Below are 27,899 nucleotides of genomic sequence, written 5' to 3' on the forward strand. Positions count from 1 at the left end.
TGCTCAAGGGATGATTTTTAAAAAGTGATTTTGGCTTAGTATGCGGAAATCCATGTAAGAAATGATGATAAATGACCCATGTTAGGTTTCTGCAACACAATAGCCTGTCTCACTTCTGCAATGTTTCTACTTTCCAGGTGGTCTACCTTCACAACAATAAAATTGCTGCCGTTGGTCCCAATGATTTTTGTCCTCCTGGATACAACACCAAAAAGGCTTCTTATTCAGGAGTGAGTCTGTTTAGCAACCCTGTGCAGTACTGGGAAATCCAGCCATCCTCCTTCCGCTGTATCTATGAACGATCTGTAATACAACTTGGAAATTACAAATAGATGCACAAATGCATTTCTGCTAGAAATACCTGTTGCCTGTTAAAATGTTTGCTAACATTAAAGCCAAATACTGGAAACTTACCTGCAGAGTGGATATCATTATGTATGTAAAAAAAAAAGCAAAAACCTAATAGATCATTCCAAGACAAAATTGCTGAATTTACTATGTTTTACTTCCTTGCCAGCATGTGGTATATTTCTGTGGTCTCTATCGATTAGCTGAGTGCAACAGATTTCAGTATTCCACTGTGCATGAGATTTGAGGTAAATATTTGTCATGCTTTTCACAATTAGAAATTATATAGATGGTGGTATTTACAACAACACAAAGGGATTACTTGGAGGGAAAGGAAATGAAACTTCCTATATATATATTATTCTTGGTGTGGGGCAGGAATAGTCAACTGAAGATTCAACCAAACTCCATAGGAATAAAGCCTGAATGTAGGTACCAGTGTGCTTACATAACATAAGCAATATTAAAATGTTGCTTTTGTTAGCATTCTTGGTTAAAATACTCTCTTAATATATTCAAATTTTCATTTATAAATATCCTAAATATAATTTTACGCAAGATTAGGAAACATCTGCTGCACAAAGTACATGATTATTGTATCCCTGGATGCTGCTATTTCTGGACTACAACAGCTAACTTGTAGAGGAGCAATTTGTTTCTCCTTGCTCTCATTACCACTTCTCTGTGTCATAATCCACCAAACAATATACCCATATGATTTCCATTCATCTAAGCATCTGCAGTAACCCACTCAAGGGGATGTACGCAGTGAAACTGCAGGCATGTGTAAATTTAAGCAGGCATAAGCCCACAACATTAATTCATTGCTCTTAAATACAACAATGCACTTTCATCTTTTCACTGCATTTGAGTTTCAACAACCTTTTAAAATAGAATGTAGAGAGATATGCAGACTTCCTTTTCAGCAGTATCTAGAATTACATCTGAGAATATATAACTGGCCAGAACTTGATGAGCAGATTTAGAAGTCTTCTCTTTTAAAAGTCATCTGAAACCAAACCTTCTACATTCATCTCTGTAACTGGCTTCAGTTAGTGGCGAGCATACCAAAATAAGGATGTATATTTCTGGGATCACTGTCTTCAAAGTTAACTATATATCTTTCCACATGTCAAAGAAAAGTTTGGATACCTCTTAATTGTCTAAAATACAATATTTTCAATGTATGTATGTTTTTATATTAAACAGTACTGGCAAACTCCAAAACCTTGTTGTGTGTTATATAGCCTCTCCTGTACAAAACAATGTCAGAATAGCTTCAGAAAACTAATAGCTATTATAAAAAGCAACAGTTAAAGTTAACATGGGTTATCTTAATTGTTTTTACATATATCTTTTCAAATACACATGAATGTATTTTTTCTGAAGAGAAAATCTTAAGAAAAAATGTTCACCTCTAGTTATTAATAAGATACTAAAACACATTTGGAGAAGAAAAGAGGAATTCACCTTTATGAGAGAAGTAAAAAAATGGCAGGGTTATGTTTCCATAAACTATTTTCTTTTTATCGCATTAACCACAGTTTGGCCATATGAGAAGGTTTTGCATTTAAGAGGTAAGAGATTTTCCTTGATTTCCATTATCCCCCTCATAAAAGTAAAATAGTATTTCAGTATGGTATATAATACAATTCAAAACTTTACCAATAAATAAATAAAGCTGAAAGGATATCCAAAATATATCTCTTCGCTAAGGCTCCTGCTAGAAAATTAAAGAGAGTCTCAGCCCTTCTAGTGAAACATTCAACATTCAATATTTTGCACCAACCACCAGAAAACTCACCCTGTGGCCACCCTCCTATCATCCCTGCTCTTGGCTTCCCTGATAAAAATGCTTTAGATACCTTAGGGAATTTACTGAGCTAATGGAGCATACAGATTATCTGTATAGAGCTATACAGAGCTTATCAGATAAATGTTTTGGGACGTCAGTTGAGGGTAAAACAAGATGAGTCAACAGAAAACTCTTCTTTTGGTATAAAGCAACAGAGGTGGCGAGATGGGGAAAATAATTATTTCCCTTGGGATATTTTCTCAATGAAGATTGGTACCTCAGACTTCTATTCGCCTTATTAGAAAACAGGCCAAGAATAGGATAGCAGTATACTGTACTTGTTTCACGTTGTTACCAACTACCGGTATTCTTGTGGAACAGATTGCACAACAAGAATCAGCTGCTGCCTCTGCTAGTGCAACTGCTGTGTAGGATTCTGTTGTTGTTTACCTTTAAACTCTGTCAGAGAATGTTGGATATGGCCTTGACGGAAGTGCTTTTTCACAATATATTTAAATTATGGATCTTACTACCACAGATTTGGTGTGTTTAAAAGGGTATTAGACAAATACATGGAAGAGAAGGTTATCAATGGCTACTAGCCATGCTGGTTTCAAATTCATGGGCTCCGAGCTTCCGATCACCAGTTGCTGGGAATGAGTGTTGTTCCACTAATATCATGAAGAAGGCTATTCCAGAAAGTAACAAATAAACTCTTAACTCCTCAAAATTTCTTCAGTTTCTATTATACCAAATGAAATTTTGACTTTTTACACTAGAATAATTAATATCATTATGGAAATTGGTTGTTTTTGTTTGCAGTTGTAATTTAGGTGCAGTATTCAAATCCACAATACTATGATTATTATTATTTTTTTAAAAAAGCATTAAGGTGTGTGGGGGAGAACAGCAGAACAGTCACCTGGTAGTTCTGTGGGAACAGCAAAAAGTTGAGATCTTTGAGGGGGTAAAGGGTTTTCTCAGATAATTTTGAAAAAATGGAGGGTTGACAGATCCCTTCCTACCTGGAGTACAATAGGTAAAGGTAAAGGACCCCTGGAAGGTTACATCCAGTCAAAGATGACTATGGGGTGCATGCTCATCTTGCTTTTCATGCCAAGGGAGCTGGTGTTTGTCCACAGACAGCTTTCCAGGTCATGTGGCCAGCATAACTAAACCACTAATGGCACATGGAGGACCGTGGTGAGTACCAGAGTGCACAGAAACAGGCAGCGGTACCTATTTATCTACTTGCACTGTGCTTTCAAACTGATAGATTGGCAGAAGCTGGGACAAAGCAATGGGAGCTCACCCCATTGCGGGGATTCGAATTGCCAACCTTCCAATCGGCAAGCCCAAGAGGCTCAGTGGTTTAAACCAAAGTGCCACCTGCGTCCCTACCCAGAGTATACTGATATAAAGCAACATGCCAAAATCTAATGTAATTCATGCAAATTTAGCAACTGCTTTTTAAAAGGAAAGGAAAAGAAAACAATTTTCTTGAAGAAATGCAATCAGATCTTGAGTTAGCAGAAAAAGTTGATGAAAACAGAAAGAAATATAAACATAGACACAAAGCATGTTTAACTGTTAAAATAATGTAACTAGGTCTGAACAGTAATGGTGAATGGAAATCTAGGTAAGGTTTAGAGTTGGGAGTTTTGGGGAAACGGGTGGGATATGGGTAAGCTAAAGGTAAAGGGACCCCGGACCATTAGGTCCAGTCACGGATGACTCTGGGGTTGTGGTGCTCATCTCACTTTACTGGCCGAGGGAGCCGGCGTACAGCTTCCGGGTCATGTGGCCAGCATGACTAAGCTGCTTCTGGCGAACCAGAGCAGCGCACGGAAACACCGTTTACCTTCCGCTGGAGCAGTACCTATTTATCTACTTGCACTTTGATGTGCTTTCGAACTGCTAGGTTGACAGGAGCAAGGACCGAGCAACAGGAGCTCACCCCGTCACGGGGATTCGAACCGCCGACCTTCTGATTGGCAAGTCCTAGGTTCTGTGGTTTAACCCACAGCGCCACCCGTGTCCCATGGGTAAAGTAGAACTGAGGATATCCAAGTTTGTGTGTGTGTGTGTGTGTGTGTGTGTGTGTATAAGAGAGAGAGAGAGAGAGAGAGAGAGAGAGAGAGATGGAAACAATAATAAAACAAACAAATGAGGCCATAGGATGAGGAGAGCCCTTCCCTCTGTCTCTTACTTCTGGGCACCCTTATCCTGTAAGAAGGCCAGGCAGTTAACTGCTTACACTGTGTCCTAGCAGCCTCTAGTGATCAGATGTTTTTCTTGCATTCACCATGAACGATGGGATAGATAGATGTGTCTTAAAATAATGAACATTATCATGTTCCGCGTTCATACATTCATGATTGTACAGTTACCACAAAATGTGTGTCCGCCCCCCACCCCCCGGAAGTGGAAGAAGTTCTGGATGTTTCACACTTCAGATAATTTTAATTCACTACCTTGCTGTTTTCACCAAATGCACCAACATTTAAAATGAGAGTTCCTTCAGAAGAAAGGAAATATACTGCTCACATGTATCCAAATTTGGATGATTTGAATGATACACCTGGCTCATTTTTCTCCTTCAATTCCTTACATGTATATTAAGACGTGAAAAGGGAAAAACAGCACAGGGTAAGCAGGCAACTAACCTTTGCTCAGAGTACAACCATTGAAACTAGTGGACCTAATGTAGTCATGTTTATCCATTTCTTTTCTTTTTTTAAATAATATTTATTAATTTTCCAACCGTTTAAACACAACAAAACAGAAAAACAAAAAAGAACACAAAAAAACAAAACAAAACATAGGACTAACAAAACAAGACACAAACCATTTAAAACAGAAAACAATTTCAATATCTTAACTTTCATTCCCTTATTTCCACGACCTCCTCACACCTCCCTTTTTGTATTCAACTTCTGTTAATTGTTTCAGCAATTCCTTTCCATCTTCCTCTGTTTTCTATTCTATAATTATCTTAACATATTCTAACCTTATTTTTCCCTTTAATATTCTATTAATCTATTTATACTTAATTCCTTATAGCATTTCTACTAAAGCCATATAACTTCATTCCAACATTTTTCTAACATTCATTATTTTTACAGTATTTCTATAAATAGTCTTAAACTTTTTCCAGTCTTCTTCCACCGACTCTTCTCCCTGGTCTCGGATTTCTGCCAGTCGTTTCCGCCAATTCCATATAGTCCATCAACTTCATCTGCCATTCTTCCCGAATAGATAAATCTTGTGTCTTCCAGTACTTCACAATGAGTATTCTTGCTGCTATTGTTGCATACGTGAAAAAAGTTCTATCCTTCTTTAACACCAATTGGCCAACCATGCCCAGAAGAAAGGCCTCTGGTTTCTTCAAGAGGGTATATTTAAATACCTTTTTCATTTCATTATGAATCATCTCCCAAAGTGTCTTAATCCTTGGGCATGTCCACCAAAGGTGAACTCTAATCCTCAAATTGGTCTGTTTTTCTTTAAGTTCAGTCATAACAAGCGTCAGCTTATGTTCATCAAATTGCCTCTGTAGGGCTGGGGCTCTCTTTCTCTTTCTCTCCAGTTGCGTTACTTTACATTCAACAACAACAGCTTTTTCCCTAACTTCCTCCGCAGTTTGCCGTATCAAAGTAGGTTCCTGTATCAATTTCTGGGTGGTTTCTGTATTGGTATTATTTATACTTTCTGTAATTAAGTTAATTTTAATAGTTGAAACATCCACTTTCGCATTTATCGTGTCCATTTTCCTGTTAAGCTGATCCAATGAGTCATTTATCTTATATAATGCAGCCACTAAAGCCTCTTCTGTCGACATTCCTCTTGGTTTTAAATATACTGGTACAAAGGCTGCAACAGAAGAAGCAGGGGAGCCTGATGATGGGCCTCTCCTGGATTGTTGCCAAGTCCTCCCAGACCTTAATGTTTTGTCAGCAGTTGACTGGTCTGTTTTTCCTCTTCCATTTACCATAACGCTTAAAAGATTCAAGGTCAGTCCCAGAGTCTCACGGTTTTTAACTTGCAGCTGGAAATTTCCCTAGCCCAGCTCGTGTAACGCAACCGGTTTCAAAGGCTTCCACTAGGGGGAAACAGTTTCTATTTGTAATAGTCAATAGTATCCTCTTTTAAACAATCCAAAATTAGTTTCAAATTAGTTTCAATTTTCAGTTACTTTTCAGTTACTTTTACTCCTTTTTAAAGCAGCCGGAGACAGTAGAAACAATTTATTTCTCTTGTTTAACTAGCTGTCAATGAACGTTCTAAACGCTGTCAATGAACATTCCAAAAGACGTCAGTCCTACTAGCAGCCCGTTTCCAGGGTCAGAGCGGCGGTGTTTTAAATCTCTTCGCTCTTTCCCGCAGGCATACTCAATCCACAACTTCCCCCTCTCTTCTCCTGCCTCCAAGAGGGGGTTTAATGTTCTTTACCGATGGAAATTTAATCTTTTACGAAAGACTTCCCAGGACTCCAGCTTGCAACTTCATTGCCTCAGTCTATTTACAAAAGGGGAAGGCGGACTTCCTGTTTTGAACCTCCCCGTTACGATACCAAATTAAACATTTAGAAATCCAATTCGTCTGCTTCAGCTCTACTCACGGCTAATTACTTTAAAGTCAAATTGTCCACAGGAAAAGGTCAGCGCTCTCCGGCAACAGCTATGCGGCTTCGCTCCGTGGAAGAAGCAGACGATTCGATGCACCGCGCCGCTCACCCCACGTCGCTCTGGAGCCCCAAAAACCAGGGTTCCCCGCGAGTGGGGCAGGCGCAAAAGGTGCCCGCTGAATCCCACACTCACAGGCTTCTCCTGCCTGTGATTTTAACGGGTCTCCGCCTTCGCCATGGCGGCCAGACCCAGATTTCCACGGAGCAGATTCCTCCCGGTCAGAGGAATTCCGCCATTACCAGATGCACCTCCCCGGAAGTCCCTTCATGTTTATCCATTTCAATGGGTCTACTCTGAGTAAAACAGCAGACTACCACCTATTGTCACGCAAATTGGGCATTTTAATTTCCTTACTTTCTTAATGTTCTGTAATAGGACCTAGGAGACAAAAAGAAATACATTGAAGAACTTAAAGGGAGTAGATGGCCATAAAATGGATCATTATACTTGCATACTTTACATTTACATTTCTAAATAATAAATAATTTAGTAGTAGTAGTACCCTGCCCATCTGGCTGGGTTTCCCCTAAAGCAGGCAAATTAAACAAAGACTTGTGTTCTAACTAGGTGCTGGATATTGGGGAAGTGGTATTCTGAAGGAAATCCACCAGTTCTGGAGTCATCAAACTGGTTTGGGAATTAGAATGTGATCTACCTGGTTAAATCATATTAAACACCTATATATCATACCTAGATAATTGTATCACAAAAATTATTTCCTAAATCTTGCCTGTGACTTGGAAAATTATTTTGTTAAGTGTCAGTGATTTTAGTGAAAAGCAAGTACAGTATATGCAAGTATTTATTTCTAAAACTCTTCTTCCTGCATATCAGATTTTGCATATCAGATTTTGAAGGAAATGTCCTTTAATCATTAATTTTATAAGTGAGAAATACACTGTTCCAAAATTGTTGCAGGATTCAAAACCAAATGAGAAATGAGCTAAAAGCCTCATCGACAGATTCTTCTGATACTCACAGGTAAAAAGGTAGAGGTAAAGGACCCCTGGATGGTTAAGTCCAGTCAAAGGTGACTATGGGGTATGGCACTCATCTCACTTCAGGCCGAGGAAGCCGGCGTTTGTCTGCAGACAGCTTTCCAGATCATGTGGTCAGCATGACTAAACCACTTCTGGCGCAACAAAGGACCGTGACAGAAGCCAGAGCGAGTGGAAACACCTTTTACCTTCCTGCCGCAGTGGTACCTATTTATCTACTTGCACTGGTTTGCTTTCGAACTGTTAGGTTGGCAGAAGCTGAGCCAAAGCAATGTGAGCTCACCACCATTACGCAGATGCAAACCACCGACCTTCCAATCGGCAATCTCAAGAGGCTCAGTAGACCAAAGCACCACCCATGTCCCTGGTACTTACAGACTGCTCTTATACACAAGCCCTCCTGCACTGATCGTGTGATAAAAATAAGATGTCTGCCTCTCCCCATTGCTTCAATTTATCCTATACCACTTTTATTCTCTGAAGTTGAAGATATGAAATTGTATCTTTTCTAAGCATCTTTTACTTTCTCTATGTGACTGTTCATAATGAATAAATAAGGGTTAAATGGTTTTTGACAAACTAATATATGCCAACTGAAATCCAGATCCATTTTTTGTTGGTAAAAAACAGTTAATGTAGCCAAGAACCACATGGCACAACCCATAGTTTCACATACAGTAAATTCACCTCTGACACATGCTTCACTCTATTTGAATCTGCCACAGATCTCACCAAGCCCTCTTCTGCATATGCAACTCTAAGCGTGCAGATTTCCCTCATATCTGGGATTAACTGGATCCGCCCCTAATCTTTTTGCCCTTTTCACATTCAAAATATATCTCTCTTCCTGCTCTTTTGAAGCTTTCTGCACACAATTTTTCTCAACAAATGAATAAGAAAACCTGTTTCTGTAAACATTGTGAAATTAGACATTAATAAAGAGAGGGAAGAAATGGGATAACATTAGGGAGTTTTAGACATTTTCAAGAAAGAAGCAATGCAATGAGTAATTCTGAATTCCCATAAAAAAGATACAGGGATCAGATTAATACTCTTGTGGTCAGTTAATAGGTTGTACTAGGAGTACCACTTTGTAAATCTCCAAAGCTGCCATTTCCTTTTTAGGAATAAGAAACATGTCCAAGAGTACCACAACTTCTCTAACACTTATATTATGTACTCTAATACTTTCCATTTGAAATGCAAGTAAAGTGTGGCTATCAGACAAGCAAAATGACAGTCTGGGAACATTCCCATTAAAAATAATGAATGCCTTGCACGATTGGAGGCAGATTGTTTTTCATGGAACATTTATATGATTCAGTATGATGTTAAAGTTCTAAATGGGTAAAAAGTTTTTTAAATGTTAAGAGTTATGAGCAGTATTTAAGATTGCAATATGTTTAGGGAACAGAAAAATGATGTGAGATATCACAGAGGATGGGGGGTTAACACCGTTCCGAATTGGCAGTGACGCTCCTTGAAAACAGTCCGATGCAGAAGATGGTCTAATACCTGCATGCCAATGACTGCAGAACAATTTAGAATAAACTGATAAATTTCACACAGTACACTGAAGCTTTTTGTAGCTATGTTTTATTTGCTCATTCAAGTAAGCAACCCAACATCTGATCCCAGGATTTATCCTTCATTTCTCAATGATTTAGCAAGGAAATGGAAATGTGTAGCCTAAACTTGAAGACAGAAGTGCATTCCTTCCCCTAAAATTGTAAAGAAGAGAAGAGAAAATAATTCATCTCTCCCGCTTTGTCATTTCTTCTATGCTGGGGAGGTCCTGAGGAAGAAGATAGAGGCAGATGGTGTGATGCTGCATTCGGTTGAGCTAGACAAAATGAAAAGGGAAGGAGGAAGAAACCAACACAACATGGAAGGCATCCTCTTTTTCGAACACTGCTCAGCAGTAGCAGCTGGTTAAGTGTACCTGCCCTCCCTGACTCATTACCATCACCCAGTGCTACATGTGAGTGACCACTAATAGGAAAGCTGACACCTAAAAGCAAGTCATTCATCCTTCATTAACAATAACATAATTTATTTTAGAATGCCTATCCCACTGCAGTTATTCTCTATACGTTCAGACTCTACTCAAGATATCATTGCCCAAATTAGCAGAAAGGATCACGAGGAGTGGGTGGTGCTCTTCTCCATTTTTTGAGTGTCAGATGCCATTTTGAATAAAGTCTTTGGTAAGACTTCACCCAAGGAGATACTGATGCATGTAGTTCTGATATAGTTGCTTCTCTATACTTTTCCTTATGGCAACAATACAAAAAAAAAGTGTTTTTGATGCCCAAATAGTGGGAGGATGTGTGGGCAAAGGAAGCATGTGGGGAGGAAGAGAATCAAGGGGGAGGGACCAATGATTTGTGGGGTTCCATGAGGCAGCTGAGGAGCCTGCAACACCCCCAGAGAGAGTTGTATCTTTGGGATCCTTTCTGAGCACCCCAATCCGCTGTCTCCATGCTCAAGGGGGTGATGGGAGCAGCTGAAACTGCTGTTGATGAGCTTTCAGGTGCTTGTGTAATCCATGTTAGACAAGGGGGTTTAAGAAAGCAGGTGGGCAGGGCCACAGTGTTGCTCCAGCTGTTGAAGATGGAGCATAGGTCTGCTGGTAAGTTGCCTAACCAGGTACCTTGGTTCTCGAACAGAATGCATTCCAGGAGTCCGTTCAACTCCCAAAACCGTTCGAAAACAAAGGCATGGCTTCTGATTGGCTGCAGGAACGTCCTGTAGACAATCAGAAGCTGTGCCAGATGTTCAGCTTCGGAAAATCGTTTGAAAAGTGGAACACTCACTTCTGGTTTTCGATTGTTCAGGAGCCAATACGTACGAGTTCCAAGGTGTTCGGCAACCAAGATACAACTGTAGTTAGTGGGGAGTGCTGTGTATATTACTTGCACTTTATAAGCTGATGCAATTAAGTGCTTTGCCAATAAAAAACCCAAAATCCAGTTGCTCATTCTCATTGTTCTAGGTATGATCAGGACACTTACTCAAGATAGTTGGTTGATTGTGTCGGTTTATGATTGGTTAAATGAAGAAGAATCCATTGGATTCCTAGATCCAAACATGAGGCAGAATAGTCAGCAGTAAGAAAGATCCCCAGCAGAGGTTTTAAAACACAAAACATGCAGCAAAGTGAAGCATAAGAATATATGCTAATAGACCTTTTAAATATCCTGTTTTAAGTCATTTGTAGCACTTTTGCTTTCTACAGTTTGGTAAGTAAAAATGGTTGTTATTTACAGACTTTCAAAGGACAGATTCATGGGCAGAAAAATTGGGTTACAAAATATGGTAAGAAGTTTCGTAACACTCGGTCTGAGCTTGGAGCAATCAAGTTGAGGTGCCCTATCTGGCTGGTTCACATGGTGGAAGAGAACAGACAGAGGAAAGAAAGTGAACAAATAAATTTCCTACCTGTTCATCACCAGAGGTAAGGGGGCACAACCTAGCTGAGTCCAGTAAAACAGCTTACTCTGTGGTTTTAACCCCTTCATGCATTAACTAGAGCTGAGCATGCTGGTTAATATGATGCTGAATTTCCCACAAACCTCTTCTCAGGCAAATATAAACAATTGCATGCAATACTAATAAACCACCCAGAAACTTGGCTTGAAGGTTCTCACAACTGTCTCTTCGGAGTGGCTTGATGATAATGTTGGCTGTCATCTCTTTGGTTTGACAATATGCCAACTCAACAAGTCCATCTTGTATTACCTCACACACATAGTGGTATTTTACCCCAATGTGTTTGATTCTTGGAAAAATAAAATCCCACTTTGAGATACTAATTTCAAACAGCTTTGGTTCTCCTAAATCAGGCATGGCCAAACTTGGCCCTCCAGCTGTTTTGGGACTACAATTCCCATCATCCCTTACCACTGGTCCTGTTAGCTAGGGATGATGGAAATTGTAGTCCCAAAAGAGCTGGAGGGCCTGGAGAAACTGGACAGGTTTCTCCCCAAACAACCTAAAGCCCATAGTTAGTTGGTCAGTTGCTCAATCCAGACCAGTTGTCTACATGCCTCAATTGTAGCTATGTATTCTGATTTTGTGGAAGACAAAACTACAGATCAGTGTTTACAACTGGTCCAGGAAACAGGACCATTTCCAAACATAAAGAGAACTCTACCTGTTGATTTGTAATCCTTTCTGTCTCTGGTGCAGAGAGCATCTGTGTAACCTAGAAGTTTTGGATAGTTGTTGGCAGTTTAAGTATACAATCCATGGTTCCCTTTAAGTATCTAATAATTCTTTTCACAACAGTCCAGTCCTCCTCAGTGGGAGAGCTACCATTACTACTTAGATTCCCACTGCATTTGCTATGTCTGGTCTGGAAATCATGGTCATGGGATTGGTTATGTGCCTCACTTGGGGGCTGAGTGGGAATTTTTGGTGCCCTATGATTGGCCAATAAAACATTTTGTTTTGTTTATGTGATGCTGCTCTTTATTGTTGAAAATGGTGTTATTTAATTTGGCTAACTGCTATTCTGTCACAACTTTAGTGGTCATGTAGTGTGGGCAGATAACAACATTTACCCACCAGCAAGTACTTGGAGGCACCTTTGGATGAAGGGCATGTAGCCAACCTACCTCATATTACTGCCCTCCTCATTATCTTGGGTTCTGTTGGCTTCACCCTTCCAAAAAGCAACCGGGGTGGGCAGGATGGCCAAACAGGCACCTCCTTAACTCACCTTTATGGTGAGCTGATGAAAGGCTTGCATTAGTCAACAATGGGTGCTGGGACTGAAGCTAGAGTTGCCCAGTTTCCCTCTTATCTACTCGTGATAGACATGTCCAGTGGCGTAGCGTGGGTTGTCAGCACCCGGGGCAAGGCAAGTAATTTGCGCCCCCTAACCCGTGGATTTTGCGCCCCCTAACCCGTGGAGCGCGCCCCCCAGATGTTGCGCCAGGTACGGCCGCCCCCCCTGCACCCCCACGCTACGCCACTGAGTGCCACGCTTAGCCTTTGTGGCCAGGAGCCATCGCGAGCATATTTTAAAGAGGTCTAGAAAGGGAGAACCCCCCTCTCTTTTCCCAGCCCCCACCCTCGAAGATGATGGTGGCGGTGAATTAAATTTGTATACCGCCCTTCATCCATATATCTCAGGGCGCTTCACAGCATAAACATGGCCGTTCACATCCTGCACCGGGTCTTTCCGCGCTCCCCACGATGCCCGCCGGCTACCGAGGAGAGACCCCAGACCCGGGCTTTGCGCAGGGGGGTGTCTATTCCCTCTGTGCGCCAGGTGCCTCCAGTGAGGCTGAAGGGCAGAGGGATGGGTGCTCCTGACAGATTTGGATTTTTATGACTTTTTTGTATTAGGCTTCTGCATTCTGGCCATCTTTTAGCGCAGTGTTTCTCAACTGGGGGCCATATGGCTCCCTGGGCCCTCCCCCCAGGATATTCCAAGGGGGCCACAGATGAAAATCGTGTAAATGGGGCGGGTACGGCACGAGACTGGGGGGGGGGGGCAGAGAGAGAAGTGAGAAGTGAAGAAAACAGAAGTGACCTAGAGAAATAAACAAGAAAAAGACGTTGCTGTTTCTTTGCAAGAAGTGCTGCTAGAGCTGCAGAACGAAGTAGCAGCCAGAGTAACTTTCAGTCAAGAAAAACACCGTTTTTGGATAAAGTGTACAATATCTTTAAAGTTTCCACAGCTTTGGGATAAAGCAAAATTGTTTTAGTGGCATTTCCTACGTCTTACTTAGTAGAAGGAGGTTTCTACCTGGCCTGAGCAGTCTGAATGGCGGGGGGGGGGGCAGCAGAGCGTAGAGGAGAGGGTCCCTGCCTAACCCCTTTCCCACCAGCCATTATCCAACTCAATATTATTCCAGGCTGAGCCTGCTTCTCTCAGCCCCGGGAAGCCATGAGTCAAGAGAGAGCCGGAGAGCCAGCGCTGAGAGCCGGAGCCAGCGGCGCCCCCTTCTGCCGGGAGACCCTCGCCCGCCCGCCGGCTTCCTCTCGGAGGGTTTAGGCGCAGCGAGGCCCCTTGGAGCTCTCCTCCCTCCCAGTCGGCAGAAGCAGCTGCCGCCTGTGGCTGGGCCGAGGGGATGGTGTCGGCGTCGGGGTGCGGAGGCTGCCCGTGCCCGGCCAGGCGCCGGTGGCAGCGTCGGCGCTGCTGCAGCGGCTGCTCCTCCTGCGAGCAGTGAGTGGAGCGCAGCGGCGGCGGGGGGCGCGCGCGCGCTAGGGGCGCAAGGCTGGCGGTGGCGGCGGGGAGCCCGGCGGAGGAAGGAACTTGTCCCTTCCCTCTGGACTCGCGCCCCCCCAGATGTTGCGCCCGGTGCGGCCGGCACCCCTGGCACCCCCCACGCTACGCCACTGGACATGTCCACAGAAACGACGTAGAGTTACTACTGTATTGCTGCAGATTCCCTAGAAAATTGGATTTATGGCAATTTTTCACACCATAGCTTTGACTTGTATCTTCATTCCAAGTCCACCCAAACTAATGGAAAGGATCAGGTGCTTGATGTGTGCAGACCTAACAGTTTGTTGCGGTTCTGTCAGAAAGTTTCTGATAGAAGCTTGTGATTAAAGTTCTCATTAGCTAGGCCCTGGAGATATGTGGTGGCTGATATGCTGCACACACTTTTTGCTTCTGTTTTTTTATCTATTTAAATTGAATTAGACCATTATTGTTCTTCATTTCTTCAAGGCAGCTAACCTACGTTAAAATAATCACAACTATTTTAGAATAAGTTGAACATTATTGCATTATAAATACAATAAAGCAGCCATACAGCATTCAGGCGGGAGTAGAGACTAAGTGATCACTACATTTATAAGAACTGTTGTTCTCAAATTATCTTCTCTTTATATAAAGCAACAGTCTAAACGCAAGTCTAAATACTATGGGTTGCCTCCAATGTTAGTCATACTCAAAGTAGACACACTGAAGTTAATGGACATGACTACCTAAGGTCTATTAATTTCAGTAGGTCTACTCCAAGTATGACCAACATTAGAGACAGCCCTAGGGTGATTGATTGTCTAACACCCTATGCAGACAAGGTAAACTTAGCATAAGATCAAAGTGGGAGAGCCCATGAAGATAAATGTAGTTATTAGGCTATTAATACACAAAGCAGAGGCATTTTATTGTATACATTTGCCACACCAATGGTATCTGCAATCTGTAAAAAAAAATTATCTGATGCAATAATAAGTTTGTTCTAGATTGTCTGAAAGAATCATGCTTTGCCCTGTCTTCCTTGTCCCTCACCAAACCAGTTGGTGTAAAGATCGCTCTTTTAAAGGAGCAATGTGTCTCAGACAAAATGGAGATCTTTGATGGGAATTTTCTGGATATATTGGAACCAGAAAGAATACTTAAAGTTTTGCCAATTATTTTCCTTATTTTTATAGCATTATATTTGGCAGTGTCTTATTTCAATAGCGTTCACATCCAAGCTTTAGGAAGCATTCTTGAACAGTATCCATGAAATAAGAAACAGACAACACTCAGTTGATTGCTTCCAGATTCTGAATGTCCTAAAAGGGACAAATGTTAGTATAATTTTAAGGAAGCTGCCAACCATTTATTTCTATCTCAACATTATACATATATATATATATATATATATATACACACACACACACACACACACACACACACATATACAGAGAGAGTTTTTGTTATATAAATATTTAGGTTAAGCCATAAAATAAAATGTACATGGTTTATGGTTAGATGTATATTTAACCAGACCCATCATATCCAATCTTCCCTTTTACTAATACTTTTTTTACAGTACAGTAAAGGAAAAACCTCATGTAGTTTCACCATTTGGGGTTATATATTTTTTCCACTGCTAAGGCTTTCATTGAACCATTATGTACTGCGCATAACTTAGCAGAAAGAAAAACAAGAAAAAAGGAACGAGTCATTTGGCTTAAGAACTGTGGCTACACTGAGGTTTGAGAGTTATTTGTTAGATTTTGCTGAAGGCTATAAAATGAGCTAGGGAAAATGCAATGTCTGTTTGCAATTTGAGCATTATTTAAAATTGGTTTCCCCCCTTTTATAATTCTGTTGTTCATGCTGTGGTAGTCAGCTTGAACTTTTTCAGGTTCCTTAAAGGGGTTATCTCCATCCTGTTCCACAGGGAGAACAGATGGGTTGTCCTTTACAATTCAGTGTCCACCTGCACTTGATTAGACAGCAGCAGTTTTACATACCGCACCACCAGAATCCCATGATGACATAGCCTCAGACAACAGCGTGACTAGGATTTTTTCCCCCAAGCCCTTGTATCACAGAGGATCTGGCAGCCAGTTACCTTCTGACACTGTTTATAGCATATATTGGTTGATCCAGTCCCTTACTGAATCTGCTGTGGGAATTAAAGCAAGCAGCTTCAAGTCAGAAAGGTAAGTGCTCTCGCATGCTTTAACACTAACAATCAAACAGCTGAAGGAAGCAGTAATGAGAACATGCCACAACTTTGCCAATTTGCAAACTGAATACAGTTGCTTTTGTGCAGTTGCCTTCACAGTTTGTTTTTAAATGCTCCACATGTTTTGTGGGTTATTGTTGTACTCCTTTGTAGAACATCTTGGCTTCTACGAGAAGGGACATTCAGTACAAATGACCAAGCCTTTGAGAGGGGGGTAAATCCTAGCAAACGAAAATTTCTATATATCCAACTACTGATTACTATGTTAACAAAATTTAAAAAAATTAATTTTTAAATGGAGTTAAAATTTAAATCAATATGCTTAATTTGACTCCACTATAATTGGAATATTATGATGCATGAAAGAAGACTATACAAAATATTATATGCTGGAGAGTTTTGTGTGCAGCAGTTTACAGTTTAGTTTCCCTGTTTCATGGAAATGTTCTGGAGTCTTCATAACGAAACTTTTAAAACTAGCACACAAGTAATTTGCTTGCTTACTGCAAAGTAATAGGCTTCTTTTTTTTCATGGAAGAAGATTCCAAATGTCAAAGTAATGCTTGCAACAGAAATTTTAAGGAGATTTTTAGAAGATTTTCAAATATATGTGTCAGAGAAGTGTTCATAAAGTACCAGTTTACTAATGACCCAATTCTTGATTCACACACATGTGAAATGGTAATACTTAGGATTACAAAGCACAATGATGAACTGTCAGTCAAATTTTAAAGAGAAATCTTGAAGGAGTCATCCACATACTATGCCATCCTAGATCTTTTAAATATATTGGTTAGGAGTTAAAATATAAAACCTTTTGTTTGAGTATTTGTCTAACTTCACTAAAATCAATGAAAATTTTCCAGTTTCTCCAATGGAAGCTCAACCATCTCATCCATATGTCTTTCATTTCCCAAATTCTATCTTGTCAAAACTTCCAAGGTCCTAATTACCTCTAATTTGCAAGGATTCACTGAATAAATAAATTATATTTCATAAATACATACCAAGGCCCAACATTTTCTGTACATCCAACTATTAGTTCTCTCAAAGATCTACAAAGAAATGTTTTATTTTAAAAATAAATTGCTACAGCTAAATAATAAGGTGCATTTATATGTTATGGTCTCAAGGGCAATATTTTAAAATTTCTCTGGGATGGAGAGGATGCAGTGTTTCAGAATGATCACTGCCTAGGGCAAAGAAAGCTTTTGCTGCACAAGTAATTAGTACAAGCAATAGGTTTTTAAATTTTTATTTTCATGTGCAGCACACAAACGATCCAGCCATTCCATTAAGATGTTGCTAGGCATATTTATCCAGGGCAAAAAAATCAAGTGGCAAAAGAATATGCACTTGTAACATGAGAACATGAAATTTGCTTATGGCTGTCCAAATCTAATGCAGCTGTGGCAGCTGCACTGCAAAGATGAGCTTCCATGGAGGCATTTATTCCTTTTCTTACATTTATATCCTGCCTTTCTTCCATCACAGAACCCAAGGGGCATACATGAGGTTCCCAGATGATCCCCCCTTCCAGACACTGACCAGACCCAGACTTGCTTAGTTACAGCAAGGTGATGATAGCCTCATTTGCCTTCAGACCATATTCTGGGCAGCATTTATTTATTGATTTCCTAAATTCCTGTGCTACTCATTCTGCTAAATTTCCCCAAATTTCTATCTCACTTCTATGTCAACCTATCCTGTATGCCTCTGCCAAGGCTACCCCTACCAAAACAAACTCTTGTTCATTGAGAACAGTATGGACTTACAGAAGCTCCTATGAGTACTAAGTTGACAATTGACCACATAAAAGTTTTCAGTTGATTCCACTCTGAGGTTGTGCAGATACGTTTTGGCTACATTTTCCCTGCACTAATGGAATACTACTGACAGTCAGGCTGAAGTGTGTTCCCAAGTTTTGAGATGCAATTGTTGCTTGTGGAATTTCAAAGGTAAACAGCTGAAATGCTCAAGTAGCCTATCCTCATCAAACCCAAATAAAGTATCCCACTTTGTGGAGGTATCCTAAAAAGGTGTATGTTATGAAACAATAGGAACGTTTACTACAAAGAACTCTTGCTTTGGGAAAAGTCTGAAGTCAAATATATTTATAATAACCTAAAATGTAACAAATAAGGAACTACATGAAAGACACATGTTCCATCCAGTATGTGAACGTGCTTTAGTGCATGTGTTAACCAGCATATTCAAATGAAACATGTTAAACAAAAATACAATAAGAATTGCTATTTCCAATATGTATTATCCATCCATTTCCTAATGTTTTCTGATTTCCTAGTGAAATTATTACAAATATTACAAATATACATGCACCCCCCAATAAAGTCTGATCCAACAACATGAATGCATGCCAAAGTGTTTGTTCATAACGTATTATTTATTAAATTTATGTAACACCCTTCGTGCAAGGATTACAGGGAAGTCTGCAATCTAAAAGCACATAAATACCCTCCATAAGGTAAAGGTAAAGGGACCCCTGACCATTAGGTCCAGTCGTGACCGACTCTGGGGTTGCGGCGCTCATCTCGCTTTATTGGCCGAGTACAGCTTCCAGGTCATGTGGCCAGCATGACTAAGCCGCTTCTGGAGAACCAGAGCAGCGCAGGGAAAGGCCGTTTACCTTCCCGCCGGAGCGGTACCTATTTATCTACTTGCACTTGGACATGCTTTCGAACTGCTAGGTTGGCAGGAGCAGGGACCGACCAACGGGAGCTCACCCCGTCGCAGGGATTCGAACCGCCGACCTTCTGATCGGCAAGTCCTAGGCTCTGTGGTTTAACCCACAGTGCCACCCATGTCCCAATACCCACCATAGTAACAAACAAAAACAGCAACACCTGCCCCACAGAGTTTAAAAGACAATAGATTGTTTAATTAGCCAATTTGCCTGGCGCCTAGATATATGTAACAAAGTCTCCCTGGAGAGAGCATTCCCTAAATGAGGGGCCACCACAGAAAAGGCCTGTTCTCATGTTGCCATCCTCCGGACCTCTTGTGGAGGAGACATGAAGAAGGGCCTCAGATGATGATCACAAGGTCCAGGTCAGTTCATATGGAGAGAGGCAGTCCTTGAGGTATTGCAGTCCTAAGCCGTTTAAGGCTTTCTGATCAAAACCAGAACTTTAAATTGGGCCCATAAACTAATTGGCAGCCAGTGCAGTAGGGCCAGGATTGCCTTTATATGCTCTAACCTTCTTGCCCCAGTTAGCAATTTATCTGCTAATTTCTGCACCAGTTGAAGTTTCCATCTTCAGAGGCAGCCCCACATATAATGTGTTGCAGCAATCTAATCTAGAGATTACCAGAGCATAGACAGAAGTTGGGCTATCCCTGTCCAGATAGAGGCGTAGCTGGGCTCCCAGCTAAAGCTGATGGAAGGTACTCTGTATCACTGAAGCCACCTGAGCCTCAAGGATCCAGAAGTACCTGCAAGCTGCATACCTGCTCCATTCCAAAGGGAATGTTATTCCATCAAGAACAGGCCACCTCCTACCCATACAGTCTAGGAAACCACTTACTAACAGTGCCTCAGTCTTATTTGGATTGAGCTTCAGTTTATTGGCTCTCATCCAGTCCATTACCGAGGCAAGAAAATGGTCTAGCACATGATGGTTATGTGAAAGTGATATCTATGTTGAATGTTGGACATGTATTAAGAAGTTCTTGTAACAGATAATGTATGACACTGTATTCCACTTTGCACCATGGTCATCATACATGGGTGATCCCATTTTATCTTCACATGGACAGGTATGTTACATTGAAACATTGACAGGCCCAAAGTATCCCAACTGGCTCAATCCCTGACTAGAATATGAACACAGATATTCTGAGCTATATTAATTTCTCTATCCATCATAATTATTAACAATGCACCAAATTTCACTATACTTTCATACAGTCAGTTCATTTTCCATACATCCCCTTCATAGAAAAATGAACTTCTGTTTTTACTATTTTGATATGCTTCCTTGTAATCACCAGTCAAGTAACTGTATGCATTTCATCTCCCCTCAACAGGAGCAACACACACTGCAAAGATGCATCTGAATTCTCTTCCTTTCTTCCTTTTCTTGATTAGTGGCATCTTCTGTCAATATGATTATGATGGGTATTATGCTCCACAGCCTGATTATGGTTATGCTGTTTCAATGTTTGATCACTCAACAGCAGTCTGTGCACCAGAATGTACTTGCCCTATAAGCTATCCATCAGCCATGTATTGTGACAATCTTAAACTGAAGAGTCTCCCAATTATTCCTCCTGGAATTAAATACCTGTATCTCCGCCATAATATGATTGAAGGCATAGAAGAGAAAGCTTTTGATAATGTAACAGACCTGGAGTGGCTAATCCTAGATCATAACCATCTGGAAAATTCAAAAATAAAAGGCAGAGTCTTCGCCAAGCTAAAGAGTTTAAAAAAACTTCATATTAATAACAACAATTTAACCGAAGCTGTTGGACCACTTCCCAATACTCTGGATGACGTGCAACTCACTCATAACAAGATTTCAAAAATCAATCCCAACACATTTGAAGGACTAGTGAATCTGACTGTCATTCACCTACAGCACAACCAACTGTCTGAAGATACACTTTCTGGAGTTTTTAAAGGCCTAAATGCACTTTTGTATCTTGACTTGAGCTTTAATAAGATTACTAAACTGCCTTTGGGACTGCCCCCTAATTTAATGATGCTGTATTTTGACAATAATCAGATTTCCAACATTCCTGATCAGTATTTCCAGGGTTTTAAAGATCTTCAGTATTTACGTCTATCTCACAATAAGTTGACAGATTCTGGAATACCAGGCAATGCTTTCAATATATCTACCCTTGTTGAGCTGGATCTCTCCTATAATCAGCTGAAGAGCATTCCAACAGTAAATGAGCATCTCGAAAACTACTACCTCCAAGTCAATCAGATAAACAGTGAGTAATGTTTCCCTTTTTGAAAAAAGGTAAAGGTGATACAATGAAATGTTAGATAATAACAGGTGTGTCCTTAAGTTTGACCTATGGAACTCCCTCCTGCCTGCACTGCTTAGTACTCCTTACAGGGAGTGATATTATTGCCAGGATGCATTCATACATTGGTTTCCTCACAGAGGTAACTATAGGGTCAGGGGTGGCCCATCCCATTCTGCCACCTGAGGAGAAATGGGAAGGTTCCACCACTGAAGCCCTATCTCTGCCAAACTTTCCCTTACCTGAGTTGCATGCTAGCGCCCACAAAGCAGCAGTGAGGATGGGTTCCAGTGAGATCTTGCAGAGCACGAGATCTTACAAGATCTCATTATATTTTGGCAAGAACTCGTGAGAACTTAGCAGAAGCCACTACCTCATAGTGGGCCAGCCCTGCTATATTACCACAGAAGTGAAGAACCAACCTTCTTGCCTGAATATAGTTCTGCTAAAATACAGCACTTGTGTATTTTATGATGTCAAAAATTTTACAAGACATGCACATTGGGATGCCAACTTGTAACCAACAAAACCAGTATCAAAATAGAGAATAGTGTACTATAAATATAAAAATAATAATATGAAGAATTAGAATTAAGAGCAGTGGGATCTGACATTCCCTTCATAAACAATCTATTCACTGGTGAACAAATGTTCTACTACACCAATCAAAAGATGCCTTTATTCAGAAATAGGTATACTTTCCATTAATAAACATATATACCCACATGTACAAATAGATTATTTCTTCATAAATAGCCTTTCCAAATAATGAAAAGCATGATAGTTATCAAAATTTCTTTCCTGCAGTTCTCCTGCATTTCCCTTTGCTTCATACTTGTCCATCTTTCATCAGCTCAAATATAGTTCTTCTGCCTACTATTACCAGAAATCTCAGCTCTCAGAAGTTGTATCTTTTTAATACTTTGGCTCAAGTAATCATCACAAACAGGAGTTTCATTTATTCTGTCTCACCTAGCAAAGAGCTGGAGGAGATGAATGAAACCTGCCTGAAGGTGACACATTGGAAAACAACAGACCTGGTGACAAAAATGGTGTTTTTCTTCTTTCAGAAAAGTAGTTCTGGCTGTCCTAAGCAATACTGCATGGTAATAATACATGCACTAGATGGAGAAAGCGGGTGGTCTTTATAACCTGTATTCAATTAATAATGTGGCATGAACTTGGTGCGTACCATCTCTTGTGGGAAGCATTGCTTTCAAAACAAACCTGGTGTTTTGATTGGTAGCCCCCTTTGGCTTTCTTTTCTAATTGTGATATACTTCAACGTATCTATCTATCTATCTATCTATCTATCTATCTATCTATCATCTATGAAAACCATAAATCCATTCTACTGCAACATAAGTAGGCATAGTTCACTTAGAAAATTGTTTGCACAATCCCATCTCTAATTGTTAGGGTTCATTTGAGCACCAGCTTGCTCTCCTATTAATTTCAACGGGGCTCCAAAGAAGCTTCCTGCAGAGGAATACCCACAGAATTTACCCCCTGCTATTTGTTGGGAGGGGAGGAAAGAGAACACCCCCCCCTTTCTGGCTGTATGTTTGATTAGGGCTTAAAACACACACACACACACACACACACACACACACACACACAACCACCACCCCCAAAACCCACCCCAAATTAAACATAAGCCCCCCCCCCAACTACTTTGGGACCAGATCCAGGGCTAGGCAGGTGGTCCCCATTTTAGCCCAATGTGGGTCTCCTTGATTCAGAACCCATGGATTGAGGTCATGAGGTGGCTAGGAGGCTGTACCCAGTCCCAATAAGTACTAGTTACTTTGGTCCAGAGTAGACAGTGCATAAGACATGGGAAAATCAATTAATGATATTGAGTGATATCCAACATTAGTCATACTCAAACTAAGCCCACTGAAATCAGTGGGCTTAAGTCCACTGATTTCAATTGGTCTATTTTATGACTAATGTTGGCTATCACCCATTTATGATCTGAATTTGCACACAAAAAACCAAAAACCCATCTAATGAATAGGATGCTAAGTGATGACTCCAGAAATAGGCCTAAAAAGCAAACACTAGGTGAAAATTATTTGAAAAGAAGTCCATTAATATACAAGAAACGTGTCGTTGTAATGTTGCTATTGCTGCTACTAGTAATAAATAAAAAGCTATAACTACCTAAAGGGAGCACTGTGGTATTCAACAGATGCATGAGAACTCAAATAACACAGTGGACTCAAATAACACAGAATGGGCGACTAACACTTTCCATCCTTATTCCAGTGAAAGTATTCTTAATGGCATGATCAAACTAGCATGGGGTGAAGAGGTGTCAAATTTTGTTTTGAAAAAATCAACACAAGGAACATGCCTACTGTAGATGAGCTTCACTGAAATTTCTTTGCTGGAGTAATAAGTCATAGTAAAAGGAAAACAATTTGGCAAAAGCAAAAAAGAAGACTTGGAAAGAGGCAAGGCAGTAAAGAAACAAGCAGCCACTATTGGTCCTCTTCATTTGTGGCTATTAGTTTTCAGAATAAGAGTTGGGAAAGGGTGACTAGAAGACTCTGAAAAACAATGTGCGCCCATGGGTACCCAAAGTAATGTATAAACACTAAACTTATACAACCTCTTGGTTATTGGGTGAATAGAAGTTAAGCAGTAGTCTTCTGCTTGTCTAGACTACAGCACCAAACCAGGAACCAGCTTCAGCCAGTGTTCAGTTCTTAGTAACTGTTAACACTGCTAAATTTGCACATGGCCACTATGAACGGTGGCCTGACAACTTAAATATAGCAGCTTGACCATGATTATTAGTGCAGTGCTTGATATATATAAAATGTATTAGATGATAGATATTTGACACACTTTTAAAGAGCTCCTGATGAAGCAGATGCTTTATTTATTCCTATTTATACAAAATGTGTATCCCAAAAAGGAGTTGCTCAAAGCAGCTTACAATATATATAAAAAGCATAAAATCACAATACTGTAATCTCAAAAACACAATAGACTAAAAACAGCATCAAAGAGCCAAAACAATCAATCAATAAAGTAAGTTAAGCAGCAACAGAATCAAAAACTTGTTTAAAGAACAATGTCTTCTGTTGCTCCAGGACATAAGAGAGAAAAGATACCCTAGCTCTACATAACCACTGTTTTGGAGTACATTGTAAGAACCTTTTCACCAGAATACAACTGAAAGAAGATATTGGCATACTGATGAAAACCCATCCCCAGATAGACTCTCCCAGTGGTTTCACGAAGATTCTGAAATGCAAAGGGGATGAAACTGAACCCTGTGGAACCTCAGTCAATGGGTTGAACACAAGTCCTCAAAGCACTATCCTCCGAGACCTACAGACAAGAGAGGACTTGTGTCACTGCAAAATGGTCTCCCATCCCAGCAAGGCAACCCATGGTTGATTGTATAGAAAGTTCTTTTCATATTCATGCATCCATACATCAACAGGCCATCATTTTAAAATCTCCAGGTGTTTCCAGTGAGATCAAGCAAAGGTATCACATCAATCTGCACCTTGCAGTCAAATAAGAATAATAATAAAAAATGTTCCTACTCAAACATTTCCCCACATTTTATGGGCAGACTGATGTTCACATTGCAGGACAGTAATACATGATTGGATTAGCCTTACTTTGAATGCTTTCAGTTGCTTCATGCCATTCTGTAATCTGTATTTTGGTATATTTTATCTGATTTTGGTATGCTTCATCAGATTAATCAGCTCTTAATCAGTTTTGTAGTGGCCAGACAACTGTTGAGAAAGTAAAAAACCTCAGCTTTACCTCTACTTCTCCTCTCCAAATCACAGTGTGCTTCTGCTGCTTTTTAACTGTGTGGCAGCCACACAGACCTGCATTTGTCATCAAACCAGTAGCACTTGATGGGACTTTGCACGTGGGGCTGCATTGTCCTCCTGGTTTCCCAATGATTTGCATCACTGCTGGTTGCTAGGGCAGTGGAGGGTGGGGGCAAGACAGCTGGGAGCTCAGCATGGTGCAGGCCCAGTGATGCATGGCAGGGGGAAGTCAAGAGCTCAACCAACACAGTCCCCACCTGTGCAGCCCCACCAACCACTACTACATCAAGTCTAGTTTGGCCTCAGTGGCAATGGAAATTTAACTAGTGCCAAAGAATGCAAAGATAAAACCAAATTTATGAGTGGAAGTATTAGTTACAGTTACCATTACCAGCCAACTAAAACTCTGATGAGACCTTCAGTCTCAATTGAGCAAATCTCTCCCTAAAGGAGCACTTCTTTAATCTACCCCATACAAGATTGAGGGGAACCTTCCAGACCACAATGGACCACACATGAGGTCTCGAGTTTAAAATTACAAAATCTACTCTATAAATTTACCCCTGTCTCTTTATCTCAAATCTAGTGCAAATCTTTCATTTACAATTGTTATAAGGAGACCGATTTTAGAATCCTAAAATTGTAATAATTAAAAAAAACTTGTTCTGATGGCCAAAATTTGTTAATCACCAGTTTGTTTCCACAATCTTTTGCAATAATTATCTTCATTTAATAACTTTGCTACCCCTTCCAATTTATCTACAAAATGAAATACACTAGCACTCAGTTTGAAGTATTTGTTAGCAAACTTCACTAATTCCAAGAATTTCAGGAGATACTGAGTTGTTGATAGTAATTATAATTTAATGCAGCAGGGGGAGGAATTGCATAATTCTCATGTGTTGTAGAGAAAATATTTTAAAATAATACAATATCAGAGGTTAATTCATTTATTTTTATAATTAGCTATGACTCTAAGAACACAGACATGGATCCCTTTGACTATGACTCATGAGATGATCACATGCCACAATCATGATGTTATTGCAAAGAAGACAAATCCAATAGCCAATATATGTTTCAATATACAAAATCTTGGTACATTCCAGGGAATACCACTTGGGGGATACAGTAGTACCTTGGTTTAGGAACTTAATCCGTTCTGGAAGTCCGTTCTTAAACCAAAGCGCTCTTAAACCAAGGCGTGCTTTCCCATAGCAGCGGGGGACTCAATTTACAAATGGAACACACTCAACAGGAAGTAGAACATGTTCTGCTTCCAAGGCAAAGTTCACAAACCAAAATACCTACTTCCAGGTTTGCAGCATTCTTAATCCAAGTTGTTCATAAACTAAGCTGTTCTTAACCCAAGGGACTACTGTATATGATTCTGCTACTAATAATGTGCCTTTGATATTACAGAATTTCCAGTGAGCAGCTTTTGCAAAGTTGTTGGAGCGCTAGCCTACTCAAGGGTCAGACATCTGCGTTTGGATGCAAATAATCTCACAAGATCTGATCTTCCTCAAGAAATGTACAGCTGTCTCCGAATGGCTGCTGATATCACCGTGGAGTGATTTGTGCATTACTTCATTCAGTGGCCATCTCCATTTTTGTAATTTACCACACTTTAAAGCTAGAATGTCGTATTGCAGAATGTCAATTGTGTTTGTTAACAAGCAGCATGGCCACCTTTAAAAAGAATGCTTCTGTTCTAGAAAATCTGTGAGGTCAAAGTTTTGTAAAGCTAGGATGTCCCCATAGATTGTGGACAAAATTGTTTTCATGTTTCTTTTCTAGACAAGTACAGCCTGAGTTTGAAAAGGATATTTTTAAAAAGCACTGTACATGCATGATAAACACACACCACTCCTTGTGTGCAGTCCTACTCAGGTGTGCAGTCCTAACTCAGGTTTGCAGAAGTCAGGCATATTCTGATCTAGATAGAGTATTTAGTACTTTAGGGCTGGACCAATATATGTACATTATTTTCCTATATTCAAATCAAAGGTTCTCATCCACTTTTATTCCTTTGATTTGCTTTCTTGTTGTGATTATATTACACGGGAAAGCAATAAATCATTATAGCTATATAAATTGATAACACATACAAAAACATATTTTAAAACCCCAGTTAACTATGATTTATGCAAAGAATTGAAAAAAAGCAACATTTTCCAGGTTTTTATTTTGTTAACGCATTTTATATTTAATCAGTAAAAAATGTTTTGGTGTGGTTTGTTTAAATCTTTAAAATGGAATTGTTACTTTACAGTCAAACATGTACACCATTATTGTTATTCAGTTATTTGCATGCTACATTTAACATGATTGTAGAAATAAAACATAGCAAATAAAAATACTGAGTGCAAATTATTGTCAATGTATGTTTACATTTTTAGAAAACAGTAAGTGCAGATGAAAACAAACCAAAAAATACACTATATTTTGCTGAATTATTGTAAGACTACAACTCCATCAAATAAATTGTTTTATGTATTTCATAGTTTTAAAAGTTCTTTTTTAAAAACAAAACATAACAAAACTTATCTACCATGTGCCTTGTATCTAATTCCAATGAGCTGAATTATGGATAAGAGGATACTCTGATAATAACCTTCATAGAACTCCCAGGAAATCAGTGGGACATAAAGGTAAAAGGTAAAGGTACCCCTGACCAACAGGTCCAGTCGTGACCGACTCTGGGATTGCGCGCTCATCTCGCTCAAGAGGCCGGGAGCCGGCGCTTGTCCGGAGACAGCTTCCGGGTCACGTGACCAGCGTGACTAAGCCGCAGCTGGCGAGCCAGCACCAGCGCAGCACACGGAAACGCC

The 27,899-nt window shown here is 40.2% G+C and overlaps 2 protein-coding genes and 1 long non-coding RNA gene across 11 annotated transcripts in view; 2 read left to right on the top strand and 1 right to left on the bottom strand.

Annotated features, from left to right (window-relative positions):
- DCN (decorin) overlaps positions 1-1,575 on the top strand; it is a 31,437-nt gene extending 29,862 nt beyond the window's left edge. Inside the window, exon 8 of the mRNA XM_080971511.1 lies at positions 138-1,575. Coding sequence (XP_080827637.1) covers positions 138-332 — 195 coding nt within the window. The 3' untranslated portion in view covers positions 333-1,575. The remainder of the gene's footprint in view (positions 1-137) is intronic.
- Positions 1-27,899, bottom strand: part of LOC308457564 — a 206,725-nt gene that overhangs the window by 159,399 nt on the left and 19,427 nt on the right. The window lies entirely within an intron of this gene.
- Positions 15,934-27,564, top strand: LUM (lumican). Its single transcript, XM_081024123.1, has 3 exons — positions 15,934-16,232; positions 20,306-21,220; positions 26,488-27,564. Exons 2-3 carry the CDS (start codon positions 20,326-20,328, stop codon positions 26,640-26,642), a joined length of 1,050 nt encoding a protein of 349 aa, XP_080880249.1. The 5' UTR covers positions 15,934-16,232; positions 20,306-20,325; the 3' UTR covers positions 26,643-27,564.

This window comes from Podarcis pityusensis (assembly GCF_964106645.2).
Source record: "Podarcis pityusensis genome assembly, chromosome: 10".
NCBI lineage: Eukaryota > Metazoa > Chordata > Lepidosauria > Squamata > Lacertidae > Podarcis > Podarcis pityusensis.